Source organism: Paramormyrops kingsleyae, chromosome 10 (genome assembly GCF_048594095.1).
Source record: "Paramormyrops kingsleyae isolate MSU_618 chromosome 10, PKINGS_0.4, whole genome shotgun sequence".
NCBI classification, from domain to species: Eukaryota; Metazoa; Chordata; class Actinopteri; order Osteoglossiformes; family Mormyridae; genus Paramormyrops; species Paramormyrops kingsleyae.
This window is the reverse complement of record NC_132806.1, coordinates 31,136,256-31,160,450: the sequence shown is the minus strand read 5'-3', so window position 1 is coordinate 31,160,450 and position 24,195 is coordinate 31,136,256. Positions and strand designations below refer to the sequence as shown.

Genomic DNA, 24,195 nt, shown 5'->3' with positions numbered 1-24,195 from the left:
CCCTATTTGAACCTCTCTTCCTGCAGTGATCCCAGAACCTGCTGTAAGTGGCAAAGGAAGCCTGGGAGAAACAGCCCTCACTGGTGATAGTGAAGCACATCTTAAAGCCCATTCTGGGAAGAAGCCAATGGAAAAGGAAAAGTGGAACCAGTCATGCATGTGCGTTTCTGTGGGTGGATGTGGGAGGACAGCTGCCCTCAAGGGACCAGCGCCCCCTACCTGCAAGGGAAGGTAGGCTGAGAAGGAGAAGGAATGGCGGAGGAAAAGGAATGGTGGAGGAAAAGGAGTGGTGGAGGAAAAGGAATGGCGGAGGAAAAGGAATAGCGGAGGAAAAGGAATGGCGGAGGAAAAGGAGTGGCGGAGGAAAAGGAGTGGCGGAGGAAAAGGAATGGCGGAGGAAAAGAAATAGCGGAGGAAAAGGAATGGCGGAGGAAAAGGAGTGGCGGAGGAAAAGGAGTGGCGGAGGAAAAGGAATGGCGGAGGAAAAGGAATGGCGGAGGAAAAGGAGTGGCGGAGGAAAAGGAGTGGCAGAGGATAACCTCCTGAGCAGCCCATCATCTCGTAACAGAACCGTGTTGGTATGGTGTTTTTTCCCCCTATACAATTACTCCACAGTAAAATAAATAAATAAATTCCATAGTTTCTCATATATTATGCAAAAAACTAACTTTAGCAAAGACATTTACTTTTTAATAGAGATGCTATAAAAACGAGGTCTTCATTTGACACATACAAACTTGCTGCTGCAGATGTTTTTTACAGACACTGGATCTCAGCATAGTGCCTTTGGCAATCGTAGACAAAACATTGTTTGCAGAATTTATATAGCACTGTCTCTTGAGACTTGCATTAGTATATTATGAGAGCACAATCAACATACTTCAGGATTAAACACGTGCAGTGCACCGATCAGCCATAACATTAACACCACCTGCCTAATATAAGGACGCTTCATGCTGCCAAAACAGCTCTAACCCATTGAGAAATGGACTGGATATGACCTCTGGTGTCTTGTGGTATCTGGCTCCATGATGTTAACAGCACCTTAAGGTCCTATATGTTGTGTGGTGGGACCCCTATGGATCGGACTTATTTGTTCTGCAAATCCCACAGATGCTCAGTCTGATCAGGGGAAGTTGGAGGCCAAGTCAGCACCTTGAACTCTTAGTCATGTTCCTCAAACCATTTCTGAACCATGGCTTGCGGTGTGGCTGGGTGCTTTATCCTGCTGAATGAGGTCACTGCGATCGGGGAATACTGTTGACATGAAGGGAGTACGTGGCCTGCAACAATGTTTAGGTAGGTGGAATGTGTCAGAGTAACATCCACATGAATGGCAGGACCCAAGGTTTCCCAGCAGAACATTCCCCAGACCATCTGCCTCTGCCGGCTTGCCTTCTTCCCCAGGTAAACGATGCACACGCACCCAGCCGTCCATATGATGTAACGGAAAATATGACTCATCAGACCAGGCCACCTTCTTCCATTGTTCCATGGTCCAGTTCTGACACTCATATGCCCATTGTAGGTACTTTTGGTGGTGGACAGTGGTCGGCAAGAGCATTCTGACCAGTATGCAGCTACACAGCCCCATAGGTAGCAAGCTGCAATGCACTTTCTGTTCTCACACATCTCTATCATTGTCAGCATTTACTCTCCCTGCAATTTGTAGTACAGTAGCTCTCCTGTAGGACTGGACCAGACGAGCTAACCTTTGTCCCCGATGCACATCAGGGAACCCGCGACGCTATTGCAGGTTCACCGTTTGGCCTTCCTTGGACCACTTTTGGTAGGTACTGCTTACTGGGAAACGCATTATAAAACTTGCCGTTTTGGAGATGCTCTGACCCAGTCATCTATCCGTCACAATGTGGCCCCTGTCAAAGTCACTCAGATCCTCACACTTGCCCCATTTTTCCGGCTTCCAACACATCACCTGAGAAATTAATGTCTTCTTGCTTAATTCAGTGTATGATGGCACTTTTGACAGATGCCATTTTAATGACGTAATACTGTAAATGTTATTCACTTCACCTGTCAGTGGTTTTAACGTTATGGCTGATCGGTATATACTCTGACAGTAAGGCTGGTTGTTCTATGGGCACCACCACCGAGCCCTGAGCAGTACCCGAGCCATACGGCGAACTGACGGTGTTTCACTGTAAATAGTGGGAGCCATACCCGAACCGTACCCGAGCCGTACCCGAGCCGTACCCGAACCGTACCCGAGCCGTACCCACGCTGACATGGCTTACTAGCAGGACTGAAAGCTTAAACAAATTCAGCTGATTGCATCACCACCACCTGACTGGTTGAAATGCACTAATGTACTCAGTTTCTGTGTCGATAGGCATAGATTATCTGAAGGAAAAAAGAGCATATTCGGTTTATTATTTATTCATTGTTATGATGCAATGAATTCAAGTGTATAAATAAATCAAGTTCTGAAAATTTCCAGCCACCAATTATATGTACTATAGTACTATATAGAACAAAGAAGTACTATAGAACAGTTGAATGGAATGGATTCACAATGCAAGTGACTGCTAATTGTGCTAGCATTTGATGCTAACATAAGACAGGGATTCTCACAGAGTATGCTCACTAGCATACAGTATATTAGCACACAGTAAATCGTGATGCAAATTGCGTGAACAATATATATACTGTAGCGCTTTGGTTCTACATTACTGTCGCTCTCCAAACCCAGCGACTCATTTACTGAGCTGACTCTTCTGCAGTGGAAAACCGAAGCAGTTGGAGCCGCACTGTGACTGGTCTCTCTTTGCGGTATGGCTCATGTACGGCTCAGTTCTTGTATGCCAGTGGAAAAGTGCCAAAAGTCAGTTCTTTGGCCCAGTTAATAAATAAAATTCTCTCTTGAGAAATTTGCCTAGTAGTAATTTCTGTGCTGCTTAATATAATTAGTGAGAATTGTTTGATTGAAAAGGTTTGAACTTCATTACATGAGGCATATTTTGTCAAAAATGTCTTTGCATTGAACATTACATTTCTGCCTTATAGGAAGTACATGACTTAAGTATTGACCAAAAGGTAATGCAGAAAAAGCCAGTACAGTTTAAACTGTGAAGTAGTAAAGGATGTGTGGGAGGTGTTTCATCATCTTGCTAGGAACCTTGGAATATCCAGTTGAAAGACACAGGGAGCTGTCTTTCAGAACCAAAACCTTCTGGTGAGCTTCCTGGGCTGCGGGAGCTGTTCAGTGAAACTGAAAACCTCACAAGAGAAGATGAGTGTGCAAAAAGGTGACTGCAACCCCTGTTTGTTCCTGTAACATTACAAAAGGCAGCAGTACAGACAACAACAACCTTCATTGTTTCAGGTATAGGTGAACTTGGCAATGGCAACCACAATTTAGCTATTCTGATGTTTTTGTTATTCCCAAGGTTATGCATTGTGCCCTAGTAGCCTCTGTTGTTAATTTCGCCATCACTGGACCAACAGCAACGGCAATTTAGTTAGAAACATGTTCATAGAAAGGAAACATGATGATGGAGTTTAAATGCTGATCTCCATTATATTATCCATAGTTCTGTTTTCATATGTTCATATGTTTCTAATATGAATCATGCCTGACATTTGTGTATTAGTAACACGGGGGATGTGTGCAGTACATACAGAATATGAGTATAATAAGATCATTCTGAAAGGGTCCCATTGTTACAATGGAGTATATGTATCATTCCATTAGGCTAGTTCTTGCACTGAAATGCTGGTGCATTGAGTATTGTCGTGGGTAAGTTCATTCATTCAAAAGTTGAAGGTCAGTGGCAACATTTTTTTCTCAGGCAAGGTGTTCCCTCCTTCCGTTCTGTAAAATCCCTGCTTAAAAACTCAGCTTACAGCGGGATTTCCCAGTTGTGGAATGCTGTGAATGTACATGTGTACATTTTACAGGACCTTACCCCCTTCAGTAAATATTGGCTTTTTATAGTATGAATTGTATAGTCCAACAACAACAATAATCATGATAACAGCCATCATTACCTTACACCTGCGATGGCCTCCCAAATATCATCAAGTGTACAGAGGAAAACAGAATATTGGAGAATATTACTGCAGATATATAAACAATCATACTATGGTTCAGGGGGTCGTTTTCCCATATCTGACACTGCCGTTTTTGATTTTTTTTTTAATTTTTTTTCCTATACCATGTCATAAATATATCAAGAAGAGGCATACTGGAATATCCTACACAGCTTCCCTACATGACGTCGGTGTCCCCGATGCGATACTCGTTGCGTAAAGGGCGTTACTTTATAGGAGACGCGTTGCAATAAAAACCGGTTACGAGCACATAGGGTCGTATATGAGCTGACATCTTTGGTGGATCAATGGCAGGAGCGGCGTGATACTCTCAGCTGTTCCACAGGACGGTCTGTCGCTATTGGTTGAGAACAGAAAGAGTAAGACCCACCTAGTGATCGTATTCTGATTTTACATCCTAAAACGATATTTGAATCTACGGGAGTCTAGTTAAACAAGAAGAAAGCAAGGTCGTGCGATTTTTAAACGTAAGTCTCATTTGTGAAAATCTTGCTAGAGATTAAAGACAAATTTTATTTCGAATATAAACAAATCATTGCTTACTGACTAAAATTTCACAAGCTGGTAATTTTGTATGCATGTTAGTATACTGACATTGGAGATTTTCTTGGTGGTATGTTGACCACTTCCAAGATACGTGTTGCTTATTTATAGATTGATGTTTCTATATAAATAAGCGCTCGATAAAGAAAATTGTTGGTGTCTTTCGATCGACAATTACATTTTATTATTTATTTATTTATTTTTATTTTAGGAGGGGGTTGGGAAATTGTCTTACGTGGTGTCCTCCACAGGATAATGGCGCATTTAAGTGACTTAATAGAATATGGCACGAATGTACAAGTGGAATATAATGTTATGTTGCGGGAGTGTTACAGGAAAAAAAGACTGATGTGCAATGGTGTTTTGTACGTGGATGAGTGATTTACGTGGCGAGTGATTTAATTTCTTGGATTAATTCACCTGTTTAAGGGCGTTTTCAGGGGAAACACTGACATTTCTTTAAAAAAAAGACAACAGGTACGTGGTAAAGAAGCATCTGTCACATGCATTCGTTTCGAAATCGTAATGTGTCGATTAAAAGAAATATTACTGAATTATGGCTCCGCCTTAATTCGTGACTATGGCGTTAGTAGTAATAATTAATGAGCGCGTGCAATGTTAACCCATTTAAGGACGTTCGCTTGTGACAAATATGTAATAGATTCTACTCCAGCCTTTGTTAGTTTATTCTGCTTTGAAATTATTTGTGATTATCCGTTTATGAAATAACGCTCAGCTAACGAAGCGCGGAGCCTCCTCGTATAGGCAGCTGTAGCAGTTATAACGCTGGGGATTACCTGCGTATGTCAGCCGACGCCGTTTTATACACACGTACCTTAATGTGCCTGGAGATTTTGGCATTTGATGCAATTTCAGTGCTTTGCGGTAATTCTTATTGCTCTCTTGGCAGCACGAGAGTCAAGATGGATGTTTTAATGAAGGGGTTTTCCAAGGCTAAAGAGGGGATGGCGGCCGCCGCGGAGAAGACGAAGGAGGGGGTGGCGGTGGCGGCAGAGAAGACTAAGGAGGGGGTCATGTTTGTAGGTAAGAGGCGTACGTCGCTGCTGGCCGACATGTTAATTTGTAACAATAATAACTGGGTTACCTAGAAAACTGTTACATACGAGTTATACTTATGTAAATCAAAACACTCATTATCTTTGATACATGCATATCATTTTCAATTGTACAGACTTTGGGCAACAATTGTGTCTGTATACCGATTATTTTTAGGTAATGTATTCAGAGTGGTGCATTTTTCATGTTATTTCAAAAACATTATTTTGTTTGTTGAGTAGACGTTACAGGTGTGTTCATTAAACAGAGCTCATGCACTTTAATATATGACCAATAAAATATAAAGGTATGCATGCATTGATAAATTATCATGCTCCAAATCCACAAACATTTCACAAATATGTGTCTGCTCGCTGAAGTTTTTTCAAAGCTTAAACTCAACTCATTCGCAAGTCGTAGTATTATACACTGCCATCTGGTTTCGGCTATGCAAAGGATTGTCATTCCAGGACATTATATTGAATATATATATATACAGTATACTTAATGCAGTATTTCTGGCTTTTTTATTGGGAATACCTTTAGTGCTGTCAGGCTTTCGTTACAGTATTTATATTATGAAATTTGCTTATAAAAAGTATTACTTGAAAATAAGTAGATAGAAATGCATTTGTTTTAAAAAAAAAAAAAATATATATATATATATATATATATGTGTGTGTGTGTGTGTGTATGTATGTATGTATGTGTGTGTATATGTATGTATGTATGTATATATATATATATATATATATATATATATATATATATATATATATATATATATATATATATATAATAGTTGTTAATCACTTTACTGAGGAATGAATATATGCAAAATAATGCTTATTCAGTTTACTTAAGTAGTATAATGATTGGTTTATGTTTCATTTCCTGGTGTTTCAGTCATTTGGCATCATCACTTGCCTTTTCATATTACATGTATTCAAAGCACTATGGATAACTCATTAGCAGCAGGAAATGCCCAGAGACCCTCTGATCCTCTGTTTTGAAATAAGTACTTCAGTAAGGTTATGTGTTTTTGTCAAGTAGAACATGCCTCAGTTGGCAGAAGACAACTCAAAAACCAGGCAGAGGACATGGAAACAGATGAGGAGAATCTTTTGCAGGGAACCTCGACCAGGGAAAAAAAAAATCTTCTTATAACAGATGTTTGGTTTTCAGAAAATGCATAGTTCTATGTTTGTGATGCATGTAACATTTTTTATTGCATAAGTGTAGGATATACCCCTCCCCCCAATACAGAATTACATTTTATTTGGTTAGGGGACAGTTTTATCCAAAGTGGTGTACAGTTCAGAAGGTAGGGTCAGGCAATCTCTAGAGCATTTGAGGGTTAAGGGCCTTGCTCAGGGCCTCAGTGGTGAAATCTGCTGACCCCTGGATTCAAACCAGTGACTTTCCAGTCACAAGCATAGCCTCCTAACCTGCCGACCCACATATCACCCCTTCCCCCCCCGCGTATGCAGATAGCTATGGGTTTAGTTACCTAAGTATAGCTAATTTGCTTGGTCTGTATCATATCCATATAAGCATAGTGTGACATGTGATTGTATTGCATATTTTTCATTTATCCTCAGTATAGCGGCTATAAACATCTTCTGTACTATAAGCTTGATTTTTTGGAGCATGACAACACATGAGACATTAATAATGTCACTGAGAAGCAACCAGGTTTTTTTTTTGTTTCATTTTTCCCCTACAGTATTTCGTGAAACACAATTGTTTCCTGAAGCCTAAAAAAATGATGTCATACTATAGCACCTCCACGCTTTCACATATCAGGCATGGTGCTGAAAAAGCTGTAACTGACGTGCTTAATGTGGAGGATGAGAGTGTGTGCATGCATTTCCCGTCCCCCACCCAGCAGGGGGTGATGTGGGGTCTGAGGACCACCGATGGCCTAATCAAAGCAAGTCAGCCATGTCTGCATGGTATGAGTCATGCCCTCATCTCTGCCATTGCTCTGCATGCAGTGATCTGTGGTTTTAGTGCGAGAATCATTGGTAATTCACAACGTTATTATCAACATTTCATTAATGCAGAAGGATGCTTCAGACATTTTGTCATTTAGGTAACATTGTTCATAATTATAATTATTAGATATATTTTCAAGGATTAGGAATGATTTCAAGTGGATATTTAAAAGTAATCTTAAAACTCAGAAGAAGCTGGCTGTTAATTAGGTTTATAAAGTCACAGAAAAGTAATTTAAATATTTTAAGCTGTCACATTACATTTTAAAAACAACAAATGTAGGACTTTTTGGAGTTTTTGAAACTCTAATAAGGGATAAGTATTGCAGCTTATGGCAACTAGTTTGTTTTAGATGAAAGTGTCTTTCAGTTGAACGATTGTCTTCAGTATCAGTGTAATCTATTCTAAACTCCTGGAGGAGTAAAAGAAAACTGACATTTTTAATAGTTACAGTACAGTGTCATCCTATAGTGTTACAGAATCAATACATATTAATGGAATAATTAATGTAACACTTTTTGGGAGGTATTTCTGCTGCACCTGTTACCAAGCAACACTGACAATAGTCACAAAATATTGACCGTTTGCGGCTGACTTCACCTTATGTCGATGGACAATGGACCAAGGCGTGCAGAATGCACATGTGGAAAGGCATTTGCAGGAGGAGTCAATGACTACGGCTATTTCTTTTTTTCTTCTTTTTTTTCAACAATGCTTAAATATATTATATAATGCTGTAATTCTGGTAGAAATGTAAGTCTTCAGTTTTGCATTAAATTAAAATAATTGAAAGTGATGTAGGTTATTGATATTTGTTATTGGCATGTAAAAATAATGTCATGGTGCCTGACATTTTTCTTTGACTTTGACTTACCTTTTACTGTTATCTTGCTTTTTTAAAACGTTTTATATATTTTGTTTCACAATTAATGAAATATAGAGCAGATGGCCAGTGACACAATTTGCCAAGAGACCTGGGGAGACAAGTCATTGCAGACAGAAGTTCATTTCAATGGCCTTAGTGAGAGAATACAAATTTTGATGTAACTTGCCAGTTTTGCATATGGATTATTAGAACAGGTACAGATTGCAATAGGTTAATCGAAAGGTTGCTTTGCTTAATGTGGAGAGAAAATTATGTTTAAATGATGTTCATGTTGGTGAAAAACTATGTTGGTTTGAAACGAATACTTGGAATTGCAGGCCCTGAGGAGAGGTTTGGGAGCCGAACTGGTGTTCTAGTCATCTAGGAGGATGTCAGTGACTGGAGAATAGATGATATACTTGTTTTTATGATTTTTATTGTGTTATGTATGATCTAATGTTATATTGCGTTTCACATAAGCAAACACACACTTGCTACCAGATAAATAGCTTTAAAATTTTTCTTTGACTGCCTTTTGCATTTCCTGAAAGTTTTCCTGGCCTAGGAGGTACAAAATCCTCTTCCAGTTGGTAGCAGAAAGGCAGTTTCATAACGTCTTGGTTTGTGCTACTGAATCCGAGTTACTGTTGAGGGACAGAAGGCGTGGTAAAGTAAAGGAACACGGTAAAGGAGTAATGTTAGCTATGAACAGTCACTATGGTGCGGAGTTTTGGCAGGAGTCCTGTCACGGGTGAAGTACGTGGAGGAAGGTTTAAAGATTTATATAATTCTGTTTAGCTCTGTGTGTGGCTGTGGTTTGTTCTCCAAATACAATATTCATTGCCTTTTAGTGTTATGTTTCTCTCTTGTTTAAGCAGCAATGAAATGCAGTTTGGTCCTGGTGTTTCATTTATGGTGCAAAATATACATCAGTATAGATGTTTTGGCAGCTTGTCAAAATAATGACAGACGAAATTCCTTGATTTTAGTTTTCCATTTTTTTTCTAGAATCCAGTACCTGGTTGTTTTTATATCTTGCAGTTTGTAGCCTGAATATTGTGTGACTGAACAAAATAGAGTTGTGATACGTATTTGTTAGTTTCAGGTGCAGAAGTAAAATTAGAGAATTTGCTGCTAGAGATTTAAGTCAAAGGAAGTAATGTTTTTGCTTTTCTGGAGAGGGAAGCTGAATATGAGTAGTTAAGCTATTCCACTGCTCTTTGTCCCTCTTTTTTCTGGATCTGATGTCCTCTTGATTGTATGAGCATAAGTGGGTGTGTGTGTGTGTGTGTGTGTGTGTGAGAGAGAGAGAGAGAGAGAGAGAGAGAGCACATGTGCAGTGATTTATTTTTTTAGATTCACCCCAGTTTTTTCTTGTTCCTACGCAAAGGCTGTGACACATTTACCTCAGTCATACATTGGACTGTGATACTCTCTTCAAATCCACTAAAACTGCAGTTCATCGATTTTCTCTATTCACTATTATTACCATGTCAGGTTTTAAAGCATCGTCTGGCAAGTGGAGTTCCATGTAAATCTCATCTCAGCCTCCAGAACTACATAATATTATTCATTGCTGAGAGCTTGTTAGCGCCTCCATTGGCTATCAACACTTTGTGTACTTGTTGAATTTAAAGGAATTAGTAAGTGACGATTCACATCTTTATCTTATTAACATTATGACCTATTTACCATCCTTGGGATCGCGCCAAGTAATTGAAACATATCTGTTCTTGTTTTACTGATATCACTGTCTGTCTTAATACATCAGTGTATTTGCAGGGATCTAAAAAAGTCTAAGTGTGTAGCAAATGAATGTTCTAGAAAAATAATGTCATAAAAATGTGTGTGTGTGTGTGGGTTATGTATATACTTGTATTTTGTTTGGTTACTTATGGTTAAGATTAGGGCTGGGTATGGGTTACGGTCGTGATGTTGGGATTAGAGTTTTCCCCATAGATATGAATGGAGAGTCCTCACAATGATATAACCTGTGTGTGTGTGTTATGATGGAGAAATTCAGCTGAATAACACTGCGGTCATTGAAAATTTCATTTGTTATTACTGTGAAAATATGGCGCCCTGGCTGTTTTGGATCCCAGTAGCATGACATAAAGTCACTGGAGAGCTGTTGGTAAAGGTGGGTTGGTGGGTCTTGGTCTGTTCATGTGGCTGTCATGCTTTACTTTTGTAATAAAGTAATGTTGTGTTCATACTCAAGATTTTTCTCTCAGGAGGAGAGAAAGCTGATTTCCCTGTTACCATGATTGAATGAACAGGGACCGTTTCAATGCATTACTGTTTTGATACAATGCTGTTTTATTATTTTGTTTTTTGTATCCAATTATCCATTTCAATTTTCCTTATCCATTTGAGGGTTGTGGGTATATTTTATTATAGTTTTTAGCTTATGATAATTTGAACAAATGGCCAAGTGGCTGAGGGATCAACCCTTGTAGATTCTGTACTACCTTTAATTTAAATCACACATTTGAAGATTCAGAATTTCCATAATGTAATGATCCGTGATGTAATGATCAGCGTAGCATTACACATGCAGCTAAACTGCATCGATGTTATAATCACATCTTAGAAAATACAAGTTCCATGAAAGTACAACAATGGGCGTGATTAGAATCAGGGTTCTGAGAAATATGCCTACTACCCTGCCGCATCAGAATATGCCATGTAGCTTGGACCTCCTTCATTTTTCAGAGCACAGAGATACTGGGTATAGAGAGACTCTCCCGACCATCAGGTCAGACACAGTGGAAGGAACCTGTCTGGCCTGATAACTAGCCAAAGAAAAAGGGAACCTTTCCAGAACCATAGCATATAAATCAATTCTCTGAAGCTTTCAGATTGTGGGCACAGTCTTGTATGCAGGCAAAAGTCTGCTTAACCCCAAAGTAATTAACTTGGTTGTTAAATCTTAAAAGGCTCTTAAGGTGGTACGTTTAGCACAGTGAAACACGGTGTATGTAGGTCATTTTGTGAATTTGATCAAGACATTTTCTTCATTATTTTACCATATAACATTTACCTTCTTGTGACTTTGACCTGGAAAAGCAGTTAGAATGTGGATGTATAGCATTACTCTGACTGTAATTTCTCAGTGTGCTGGACGTAAAATAAAACAATGAGAGCATGTATGGATTGTAAAAGTAGCAGGAGGCCCAGTTACTGAAGCACTATAATTAAATGTTTTATGTTTAAGGTGATGGAAAATGTATAGGAAATTATTGTTCTGTGTATGGAATATAATTATGGATGTACAAGATGTCTGAATATACTGAACTCTTTCAAAAGCTATTCATATACATTTTATCTGTTTATTATATTATACTATATCTAAAAAATTTCACCTTGGTTATTTATGAAGTGCTGTATGCATGTACAATTGTGTTTTAGGTTACCTTTTAATGTGGAGTTAAATTATGTATTGCCTGCGTGGTTTCCATTACAACCTAGCAATCATCAGTTTGTGTCAAATGTGTCACAACCATCAGTTAATAATTCATTTTTAAATTTTGATTATAGTGAAAATGGTGTGTGTTGTGAAAAGATGGCTAAAATGTTTCTTACAGAGAACATATTATTTTTGTTTGCAACTGCAAAACTGGAATCTGTCGTCACGTTACCACATAAATCAGCATTTGTCTCAGTATTTATCTATTTTTTTTTTTTTGCTATCGTTTTCTATAAGTTTTTTCTGCTTTGTGATTATTTTTTTTGTTTGTTTTGTTTTCTCTCTAGGTAGCATGACCAAGGACGGTGTTGCGACTGGTAAGTTAACAGTCAAGCTAATGAAAACCCATGTGCACAATCCGTTTGCCAATAGAAACATTAGAAACTCATATTACATGGCATGTGACATGTTCTGGCCCACATTCATGGAGCTATTTCGGATGCCATCTCTTTACACTAAGTAAAGTGACTCTGTGACATCTAATGATGATACACTCAGATATTTGGTAAAAGTCATCGGAAAAGAAATAGCTTTTTCATATATTTAGTATATACTGTATTATTAATGCCATTGTTGAATAATTAGCTTTTTGTACGCATGTGTGTGTGGGTGGTCATTCATGCATGATTCAGTAAGTGCATTTAAATATACTTTACTTACTTATACTGTATTTTGTTTGCCATGCAGTGGCTGAAAAGACAAAAGAACAGGCCTCACAGTTAGGTGGCGCTGTCATCTCCGGGGCCGGAAACATAGCGGCAGCCACTGGCCTGGTGAAGAAAGAGGATTTCCCAGCTGACATGAAGGTAATGCATCTTATAATTAAAGCACTGCTTTGTAACATCTGGCATTGCGTTCAGGCTGTGCCCTAGCCTTGTGCCCTGTGCTGCCTGGGATAGGTTCCAGACCAACCCCCTGCTTGGAGCCCAATTAGGATAGTTGGATGAATGCAGACAAGCAAACTACTAGGAAATATATGAAACGTTTTTTTTTTTTTTTTTGTAAGGCTTGGTTTTTAAAAGAAGAGATATAAAATGACAGGTTTTAACTTCTATGCTCTCTTTGAGGCATAGGTTTCTATCTGCTAAATAAAAAGTACCTTTGTAGTTTTTACTACATGTTAAGTCGGTTTGAAAAAAGCTGCATTTACAGTAAGTACAGTTTTCGGGTTAAAATAGTCATGAAGTGTAAAAACAAATTAGTTCCAGAAGTCTTCTTAGATTAACTCATCATCTGTGCATTTCATTTCCTTTTCTCTACATTATTGTTAAGTTTGAAGTATTTTTATATTGGATATTAAGCAAATTGTATTATGAGAAGTACAAACCATGCATTTTACTACCCAAGAAGATTGCACTAATACTAAAAGGTGCCCTTTACCAACAATGAATTATTTACAGACAAGAATGCTTTGTTTGTGGTTATTAAACGGATCTGCCCAGACTGTGAGGCTCTGCGAAGGTGTTTGTTTCACACTGAGGATTACCAACCATTACAAGGTGACCTAATTGACTTGATTAGATAGTTAAAAATAGATCTGCAGTGTCCCTGCACATGTCTTTACTCCCAAAGCTGAGAATAGCAGGTAATGAGATGCGGGCTGATCATTATCTCCTTCTGAATGGAATTAAACCTGCTGTGGTTTATTATATGTGGTTTATTGTTTGGTTGTGCCTCCCATTTATACTTGTGCTGCACTGTCTATGCAGCAGAAGAATCCACAGCGACACTGTCAGATGTACAATTAGGAGTCCAAACTCAACAGCCAACAGTCCCAGGGACGTCCAAGTAGCCGTGTAGATCCTCTTCTAACTGTCATAGAGGCATCTAGGAAACCAACTGCTTATGAAACATTTGATAAACATTCTAATGTAAAGATGGTATAGTGAATGCAGCGAGCATTGTTTGCTTTTTGTGTTGTTGTTTACATCCTGATCCGTCTTCTTAAGCATAGCATTTAAAATTTAGATACATTCTATAAACATTGATACTTTATACATCCTTCTGGGGAAATTGGTCGTAAAATTTCTCTCCATGGTTCAAGATATTCAAGAGTTTCAAGATAATAATATTAGATAATAAATAGAAAATAGATGTTCAATAGTACCATGAAAGCAAGTAACATTTAACATTACAGCATTAACACCGCATGCAGATCTGAGAACATTCTAACTGAATCCAGTAGTCAGTGTTCTGATATTGCAAAACCACCTACTACACTACAGGGTGGTTTGGGTCCCATGATATTTGTGCTTTGTTGTGGCAGTGGTCTGTATGTATCCAGCTGATGGATGTAAGACTTTCCAGACCAACCCCACTATATTATTTCAGTAAAATAACACCATAACCTTTTAGGTCAATATGACACCTTACAAATAGGGAGTCTCTGTCGGGTGGAAAATTCTGCAAGGACAGTGATAAAGTCTATGGTATTATATCCAGGTGTGAGAGTATAGCAGTATTTTTCCATTTGCCAAGGACATTTAATGTTAAACCACCATATAATAATAATAATAATAATAATAATAATAATAAAAACAAAACAAAATCTCAAAGTGCTAACATATACCTTAAAATAATAAAATTAACAATAAACAACAAGATGGAAAATCCACAGACTGACATGTGGACGTACATGTTGATTAATTTATTTTTCTTGTGTAAGCGCACACACACTGCTGTATAATTGTTTGAAAGATAAAATCAGTGTACCACAGTTACACATTAGAGAAAGTATATCCATTCTTACTAGTGCTGGGCATTATGACCAAAAATTTGTAACATGCTATTTTTTAAGATTCAGGCGGTTTCACGTTTTTTTATTTTTCCAAGTTCACCCATACCACAGCAGCAAGCATTTACATTAATAAAATAATTTTGCATTTTTAAAAAAAAAAAAAAAGGTTAGCTCGATAAGATTTGTTTCACTGACATGATTTGTTAGATTAATAATGTGTATTTAGCTTACTTGTGAAATGTTTTATTGATTATAGCTGTATATTTAGCTCCATAAAGACATATTTTATTGATTATTACTGTATATTTAGCTTGATAACAAGATATTTGCTTAACCAGCATCATTTTAATAATTATTACCATGATTGATAATGTTAGGGATTTTGCTTTAAATGCATTTAATTGCAGACCAAATTATATTACACATAATCAAAATTTTCAGGCACAGACTGAAACAGTAGCTACTGTATAAACCCTACAGTATAATGCTGAACAGTTATATGTGGAGAGTTGTTGTATTATAAAGTTATAAGAAGGGTCCGCACAGTTAACAGCGGCCCTCTCCCAATCGACTGCACGGCGACCCATGGCACTTCTAGCTGCCATCAATATTATATTATTTGCTGCCCATTGGAGCATTACAGCTGTTGTTTAAGCTATGCGATGGTATGGCGGTATTTAAAAATTCATACCGTATGGGAAATTAAAACCAGTATAGCAAATGAACCGATATACTTCCCGGCACTAATTCTTATGGCGTCCTCTCAAAGAGCCCAAAAAGCCCAAATGTTTTCCTCTGGACAATAGGTGTGCATTTTAAACTGGACCATGACAGCTTTTTATATAGTAAGCAGTGTTTATATATCTAGCCTTCCATGGTTATCTGTGCTCTCATCGGTAATATACTAACGTTAGATATATATTTGTGTGTTGTTTGTCATTTGGCTAGCCTACTTTTCGTTAGTTAGGCAAAGGGATAAGAATGAACTGGCGTATAGGGTAAATATGACTTTAAACAGACACACTAAATGTAATAACTGCTAAATTACAACTCTGTGTGTCTTATATCGGGGTGCACTGATCCGATACTGATATCAGATATCGTTCGATATTCACTGAAATATCTGGATTGGGTATCAATGGCCAATCTATGGGACAGATCTATTCAGTTTAATTCTATGTTTTTGTATGTTTACATCCATGTGTGAATACTACCTCATGTGTCAGCAGTGCTCTGGTAGACCTGTACATTTGCTAGAAGGAGGGATAACATAGCAGTTTGGTGGTTTTTCACACTTAGCCAGTTGGTATGCCAACAAGTTCCACGGCTACTTGCAATATTTGCAAAACCAGTGTTTCGAGGGGTGGTGGTACCACTGCAACTTGTAACACAGTTAACTTAATCAACCACCCCCAGAAGGACCAAGCCAAAGAACACGATAGCTTCGACCAAATACAAAAATGTGACAAGAGAAATTTCCCAGTAATAGTGTGAAAGTGACGAAAATAACAGAAAAGGTTCTCAAATTCATTATTCCGGATGAGAAACCCCTGACGGTTTTTCAAAACGAGAGCTTCCGCCACCTGATTGGAACCATGGTACAGTTTACCATAACGGAAATATAGAGAGACCCCATGACGATCACGGAAATTTGGAGAGACCCCAAGGCCATCATGGAAATATTTTTCTGAGACCACTCTACCTGAACTCTGCAAGGAAGTGTGCAAACATGTATCAGAAAAGTTAAAAGATGTGCCAATGGTGAGCTTCACCCCCGATATCTGCAGCTCTAACATGTGCCCATTGTCAAGTTTAACAGAGCACTGCTTACCAAGATTCATGCTTATACTGCTTGTGTAACTTGTGATTTAATTTGTCTGTTGCATGCAATAGTTTGTGCCTCAGTTGTGATTTAATGTTTACATTTTGTTCTCATCCATCACAGTTGTATTGTTTTATACATGAACTTTAGTTTATGACCAGTTTGTTGCTGAATTAGACGATTTACACAATTTATTTTTGAAGATTTTTTATTTATTTTTTTTACAAAGTTTTTGGTGCATGATTATTTATTTTAATAATAAATCACAATTGTTACATTTTGTTTTACAAAGTTAGAAAAGCAGTGTTTAAGTCAAGGTTGGTTTTGCCTAACAGAGCAACATGTGGCCTAGTGGTCTAAGCCTCTGTGCCTGATCAGAAGGTCACTGGTTTGAGCCCCAGCGGGAGAACATTTTAAAACAAATTTGACGAAGCACTTCTTTACACAGCGTGTAGTTAAAGTATGGAATAGTCTTCCTGCTAGTGTAGCAGAAGCTAAAACCATGGGTTCCTTTAAATCAGAGCTAGATAAGATTTTAACAACTGAGCTATTAGTTAAGTTCTCCCCAAACGAGCTTGATGGGCCGAATGGCCTCCTCTCATTTGTAAATTTCTTATGTTCTTATGTAAGACAATTTCCCCACAGGCTTCAATAAAGTGTTATTATTAATATCAAATATTCTATTCCACAGAGTCAGCCATACAGCTTATTAAACACTCCATGTTGTTATTAGTTTCGGGACTGAAGAAGTCAGATTGGTGCATACCTAGTCGTATATCTGTTGTCATGCACACGTGACAAACTCTTTTAATGATATTTTGCACTATAGAAATCAGAGTAAGTGAGAGACAAATGCTTCACGAGGTTATGTATGTTTTGCACTTGTAACACAGTTTACATACTGGGGCAGTCCGGTATACGGGTTCACCATTTGGTTTAAAACCAAAATAACGCCATATTTCACTTCTGCCACCCTGCTTAACTAGAGGCAGGCGATTGTTTCCCTTATGCATCTATGTATCTGAAATTAGTATGACTGTGTCTTTCCCCAAAACGCAGACTCCGCGCTTCCACTTTCACGACTTGAAAGTGTTTTTTTTTTTTTTGATGTGTGCAATAGAAATATACAGCGCATTATAATCAAATATAAAAAATTGCAAAATTATATAATAATGTCATTTAAAATGTTTGGTTTTTAGATGCGATATCGATGCCAGTATAGTGAGCATCTATACTATGAAGTAATAAGGGGAAGAGGGCAGCAAGCATGGTATAGCATTTAGTTGGAATTTACTCTATTTTGGTTTAAAAGTACGTGGATTTTTTTTCATTTTACATGGTTTACTGCTGCTGTGACATTTTCCACTTAATAATACTGAAAAATATGCCATGTAAAACTCCTTCCAATCATGAGATTCTTAAGAACTCGGCACCTACTGTTAAAAAGGTAGGCCTATTTGTCATTGGCTCGCTGGCTTGGAATTCTGCACAACTGGCTCCTGACTATAATTTGTTTCAGAGGAATAACCGCAACACTGCCTCGTAACCCTCGTTTTGTGCGTAACCTCTGCTCTGCTTTGTGAGGTCACCCTGTCCAGTTAATATTTTCTACTTGAAGGTCATATTCATTTTACAGAGCAAATCCCACAAACAATATAAAATTGTTTCTCTTGTTCCAGTGTTTTCATCTTTATTCCCACTTACACTGGTCTCAAGCAGCCCCATCCCACTCAGGGTAACTGCTCTGTCGCTCTGATAATCTAACATGTCAGGACATGTTAAATGGTGGTGTCTGAACAGTGCAGTTCCATTAAAATCTGCGCAAATTAATTCTCATTTCAGTTTGAAGGTTCAGTCACGTCTTTATGGAATCTAATATGTTATCATTTCCCATTATATTCATTATATTATCTGTCTAAAACAGGTCAACTTTTCAAATTAAATTCAGAGCTTGCGGTCATACTGAACCTTAAGGTAATCATGCAGACCTTTATGTCGCTGATGCATAATGATGTTGTATTAGTATCTTGAGAGAATGCAAGTTTAAGGGACTTTTACGAGAGTCAGAAGTATTCTTACCAAGGCTTAATGCTTTAAACTGTGTTTGTCCCACAGCCGGAGGAGCTGGGTCAGGAGGCCATGGAGGAGAGCATGGGAGATCCCATGATGGAGGGGGAGTCATATGCTGAAACTCCACAGGTAGCCTTCCTTATGTGTCACACTGCAACAGCCTCACTCTTACTCAATATCAAGTGTCAGTGTTGTAACCTTGAAAATGGCTAGATACCCCATTTATCCCAATAAGCGCAACAAGTAAAAAACACATCTGCAGCTTTATTGGAGAACAAAATATGAAACATACTTTAGTAGTGCCTGACCTTTTTGCCATTTTTTTTCCTTTTTGAAGTTAATCTCTGATTAAAGAAATGTGAGTAATGTCACCTTATATATTTCTTCTGAATAGAGGTGCCGCTCTTTCCTTATATTATGGTGTAGGCAGGGCTTGCTTCATCCCACCCTTTCGGATCCCCCTACTCCATGCTCGCTAAATTACAATAGGCTTAAATTTTGTGTAGCATTTTATGTCATTAAGCAAGGCATGCGAAAAACATATAAGAACAGTGTGTGTGTGTGTGTGTGTGTGTGTGTGTGTGTGTGCTGCTCTGTCGCAGCGAAGTGTAAGTGACGCTGTTGCCAGTGGGAGAAACATTGTGGGGCATTTTAAGGATTCGCAACTTGCGTATCCTTGCTGAGAAGATATGCAAATTGAACTGAAAATGCCTCAAAAACGATTAAAACATGATGTACAAGCAACGTGGAACAGTACATTATGTATGTTACCAGTAGCCTACCAGTAGGTTGGCGCCCTGTGATGGGTTGGGTTGGCGCCCTGTGATGGGTTTAGTTGGTGCCCAATCCTAGGTTGTTCCCTGCCTTGTGGCCCATAGGCTCCAGAGTCCCCTCAAACCTAAATCGGACAAGACAATGGATGCTTACAGAAGATGGATGGATGAAAGCTATAGATAAGAAAAATTGTATTTTTAACACTTGGCTCTTTCACTTGGAACACATATGTCAAACTCAAGGCCTGAGGGCCACATCCAGCCTGCAGTGCAATTTTTTCTGTAGCCGTAGGTATTTTTTAGCCCTGTGGGAGTTTCCTGACAAATAAACAAAAACAGGAGCTTGCTGACCAGTGTGTTGCATCACCTCTTCTTCTCCATAAATGTTTGGGAACTGAGGAGAACAGTTGCTGGAGTTTTGAAAGTGAAATGTTGTCTCATTCTTGCCTGATGTAGGATTTCAACTACTCAACAATTTGGGTCTTTGTCATATTTTTCATTTCATGATGCACCTGTCTTCAGTTGGTGACTGGTCTAGACTGCAGGCCAGTCTTGCAACCAGAGTCTTTTACTACGGGGCCATGCTGTTGTAATATGAGCAGAATGCTGTTTGGCATTGTCTTGCTGAAATATACAAGGCCTTCTCTGAAAAAGATGTTATCTGGATGGCAGCATATGTTGCTCCAAAACCTGTATATATTATTCAGAATTAATGGTATCTTCCCAGATGTGCAAGGTACCCAAGCCATGGGCACTAATGCAGCCCCATACCATCACGGGTGCTGGCTTTTGACCTGTCTGCTGATAACGGGTTGGATGGTCCCTCTCTCATGATTTCTAAAAAGAATTTGAAAGTTTGATTCATCAGACCACAGGAGAGTTTTCCATTTTGCTTCAGTCCATCTTAAATGAGCCTGGGCCCAGAGAAGTTGGCAGTGTTTCTGGATCATGTTTAGATATGGTTTCCTCTGCATGGTACAGATTCATCCTGCATCTGTGGATGCAGCGACGAGCTGTGTTCACAGAGGATGGTTTTCGGAAGTGTCTGAGCCGATGCACTGATTTCCACTGTAGAATCATGTCTGTTTAATGCAGTGCCACCTGAGGACACAAAGATCACAGCTATCCAATGTTTGTGTTTGGCCTTTTCCCTTTTGTACAGAGATTTCTATGGATTCTCTGAATCTTTTAATGATATTTTGCACTGTAGATGATGAAATTCCCAAATTCTATGTAATAGTATGTTAAGGAACATCATTCTTAAGTTGTTGTTGTTTGTCCACGCAGTCTTTCACAGAGTGGTGAACCTCTCCCCATCTTCACTGCACAGAGACTTTTTATACCCAGTGACCTTACTGACCACTTTTCCAGTCTTTCGTTGCCCTTCTCCCAGCTTTTCTGAAATGTGCTGCTGGCATCAAATTCAAATTGAGCATATATTTGTCATAAAACAAAAACATGATAGTGGACCAGCATACGTTTTTATTGTGATTATGCCTAATGATAAATGAGATACGATTAAAATGATGTGCAATTTTTTTTGTTTATTTGTTTGGTGTAGCTGTGTTTCACCTGTTTCATAAACAAAATGCTATTGGTCCATTATTGTGTTACATAAACAATACTCATTATGTATATGTAATATACATTATGTATATGTAATTGATCTTTGGATACGTGTTTATGTTCAGAACAATACAGAGAACAAACATGCAGAATTCTGGAATACATGTAAATGCACAGTCACATACATTTAGACAGACAGTGCTTTTAATAGTTTGGGAAACTTCTAATATACAATTGGAATTGTCATTTTTTTTAGAGTCTTAATGTCTTGATCCCAACCATTTCTTTCTTTCTTTTACAAAGAGGCTGAAAAATAGATAAATATGAATCAGTACATGTGCAATAAGATGTTAAAAAAAAGTTTTTTTTGCTTTGTAACAGGTAAGTATCAGTTGTGTAAATAATAGGTTACCAATTTAAAGTAATGTTTGTCATTTTAAAGAGCACTATAACCATAAAACTGTTTTGAGATTCAAATACTCTCACTGCAAGAACATGAGGTAATACTTTATTTGGATAATCCACCTACAGCGGGTGTACAGAGTACTGTCTATATACTGTGTATTCTGGTAAATATCTACAGACCCAGCAGAACAGCTGAATTGTTGAATCTCAGCTAAGTTTTTCAGATGTTACAAATACTCCGTTGACCTTCTGCTATTTTTGTTAGTTAATTTGGTTAGTTTTGTTAGTTTGCTGGCTGGAGTTATTGTCCAGAGTTATTTCCTGAGAAGCTTATATATCATGAGTTAATTATGTTGTTAGCTGCACTTTACTATCATGAATAAATATCCCAGAGAATAAATTGAAGTTTTAAATTTAAATTTTGTCAAAGATGGATACTGTAACATGACTTTCCAGAAAATCTACCAAATAACAGAATCAGGAACACTAAATCAATATTAGCTGGAGTAGGTGAATTAGTTCAACAAGCAAGAATAACTAAGAAAATCGTTAGTAATTTTAATTAATGCCTGGTTATAGCAAAGGCTATGAAAGGCTATGCATCCTGGAATATATTGTTCACTGATGATAATAATGGCATTTTTCTTATGTGGAAACTCCTTTGGGAAGTAATGAAAGACAATAGTATTTGTGCCTGTTGTTCAGGTGAGCCACAGACAGATTTCACATATTCTAAGTTAATGTAAGACATACTGATGTATAATTTATACACTACATATAAAGAAGTGCATTTCAATAAGATCTTTATTTGATTTACTGTTCTCTCTGTCAAGGGCATTAAATGTCAGAAGCTATATTCTGTGCTTTTTTTGTGGCTAGCTAATAAATTTTCTGTTTTTTGTCATCTTTTTAAAACCTGTGTGAGAATGAATAGATTTATTGCATGAGCTGACCCATGGTAATGAGAAAAAACAGCAACACAAAGATTGAGCTGCTGTCGAATGACCCCTGGCCTCCATCGTAAACCAGTCTGAGTGTACTGGGATACTTAACCTGAAAATGAGAAGCAGAGATTGTCTTCCCTCCCCCTGTGTCTCTCCTCTATCCTTCACCCTGACTCCATCTCTCTCCCTCCCCCAATTCTCTTTCACACGCATGAACATTTTACTGACTGCGTGGGTGTGGTGGTGATGCGATGAGTTGTGGTGCATTGTGGGTAGCAGCAGAGACCGCCTCGTGTTTCTATAAATAGGGACTCCCACTGCATCTCGTGCTCACAGGCTTACGGTTATTTGTCACTGTCACATGACTCCCTTCTGCACGTTGAAGGGCTGTATCTGCCTGTCCTTTCTATTCCCATTGTTGTAACCTGAATGCATGAATGAAATATAAAGGAAAAGGATTTAAAGGAAAATCATGACAGGATTTAGAGTGATCCTGACTATTCAGGGTCATTGCTCAGCAGGTACTTATTTTCTTGTAGTAAGTGGTGCCCTCTTCTGCCAAATTATAGGTATTGCACTTATGTAGTCGCTACCTAATTTCATAATTTATCTCTTAACTATTACATATATTGACCTGATGAAAATAATATCAATAGTGGGACAAAACACAGAAAGACATGAATGAAAAATGTTGGCTAATTGATTGATTGAAATAATTGTTTGGTTGTGTTATGAGAAATGTCCAAAGTAATCAGAAAGCCAGCGCAGATTGATTTTGACTAAGTTGTTTTGTCTATTCATTCAGCAGGAGCAGTACCAGGACTACGAACCAGAAGCATAAACTGCACCCTCCAGCTTTTGGTTGACCAGCAGCACAGTAAAGATTATAATAATAAAAGGACAAATAACAAAACCGTCACCGTAACCCCTGTTGCAAAAAAATGTTCCCCAAGGATATGTTCTTCCTGAAAGAAAAAAGATCTTTTAAATGATAATATATTGTAATGATATATTGTAAATGTCACGTTTTTTCTGTGATGTGTTTGGTCCTAGTTCTTCACTGAAGACGTATTCAGTCAGGTCTCATTTCCTTGCTTCCCTCCCAATGAAATGAGACCTGAGGTTGGCTTGTGCTCCTTTGTGTACTTGTGTTTATATCTGTGATATAGATGTTTCTTATCTTCCAATAAAAACCCCAGTGGACAGCAAAACTGCATTTATAAGTATATGAGAACAGTGATCCTCTATAGCTGTGTAAAATGCCTGTAAGTGGGTTCATTTTCATTTAATAATTATACAAGTTGTTCATTTGATGTTGCACATGCTAGAATTTTATACATTGTATCTTTACAGTTTCTTGTGAAATCATTCCATTGAAGCATCTGTTACACATGGATGAAAAACTATATATGTATATAAATGTATGTGTGTGTGTGTGTGTGTGTGCGTGTGTGTGTGTGTGTGTGTGTGTGTGTACATGTGTGATTTTAATACAGGTTAAAGTTGATGTAGCTAAATGTGTTTTAAAGTAATACTGAGTGTTAGTAAAATGTGATTTACAATGCAAGAATTGTCAGCATTATGGTCTATATGTCAGGCAAGACAGGTATCAAATGTAAATAATAAAGATTGAAAACAATTTGTGTTTTACGTTTGTTCTGTGTGTTTTGATTTTCTCAACCCATAGATTTCCAAAGTAGTTTCACAAGAAACTCATTGGACAATGTGGCTTTTATTGTTTACAGGATGCTTGGCCATGTCTAAAATGCTGACATATGGCACAACTTCGACAGAGGGGCTAAATTTTAGAATGCCACTTTAATCCGCGGCCGTGAAAAGTTTCACATGCATAATCAGTTTGACGTGTGTAAGCCTG

The 24,195-nt window shown here is 38.0% G+C and overlaps 1 protein-coding gene across 3 annotated transcripts; it reads left to right on the top strand.

Moving 5' to 3' along the window:
• The first annotated feature begins 4,232 nt into the window (after positions 1–4,232).
• On the top strand, positions 4,233–23,958 carry sncb (synuclein, beta). Of its 3 annotated transcripts, none has more exons than XM_023834587.2 (6): positions 4,233–4,538; positions 5,525–5,658; positions 12,290–12,319; positions 12,690–12,808; positions 18,677–18,760; positions 23,128–23,958. In XM_023834587.2, the coding sequence occupies exons 2-6, from the start codon at positions 5,538–5,540 to the stop codon at positions 23,158–23,160; spliced, it is 387 nt and encodes a 128-aa protein (XP_023690355.1). In that variant the 5' UTR covers positions 4,233–4,538; positions 5,525–5,537; the 3' UTR covers positions 23,161–23,958. The 3 variants fall into 3 exon arrangements, with proteins under 3 accessions (XP_023690355.1, XP_023690350.1, XP_023690353.1); XM_023834582.2 differs by having other exon boundaries at positions 4,265–4,538; positions 23,125–23,958; XM_023834585.2 differs by lacking the exon at positions 4,233–4,538 and adding an exon at positions 5,224–5,415 and having other exon boundaries at positions 23,125–23,958.
• Positions 23,959–24,195: the final 237 nt, after the last annotated feature.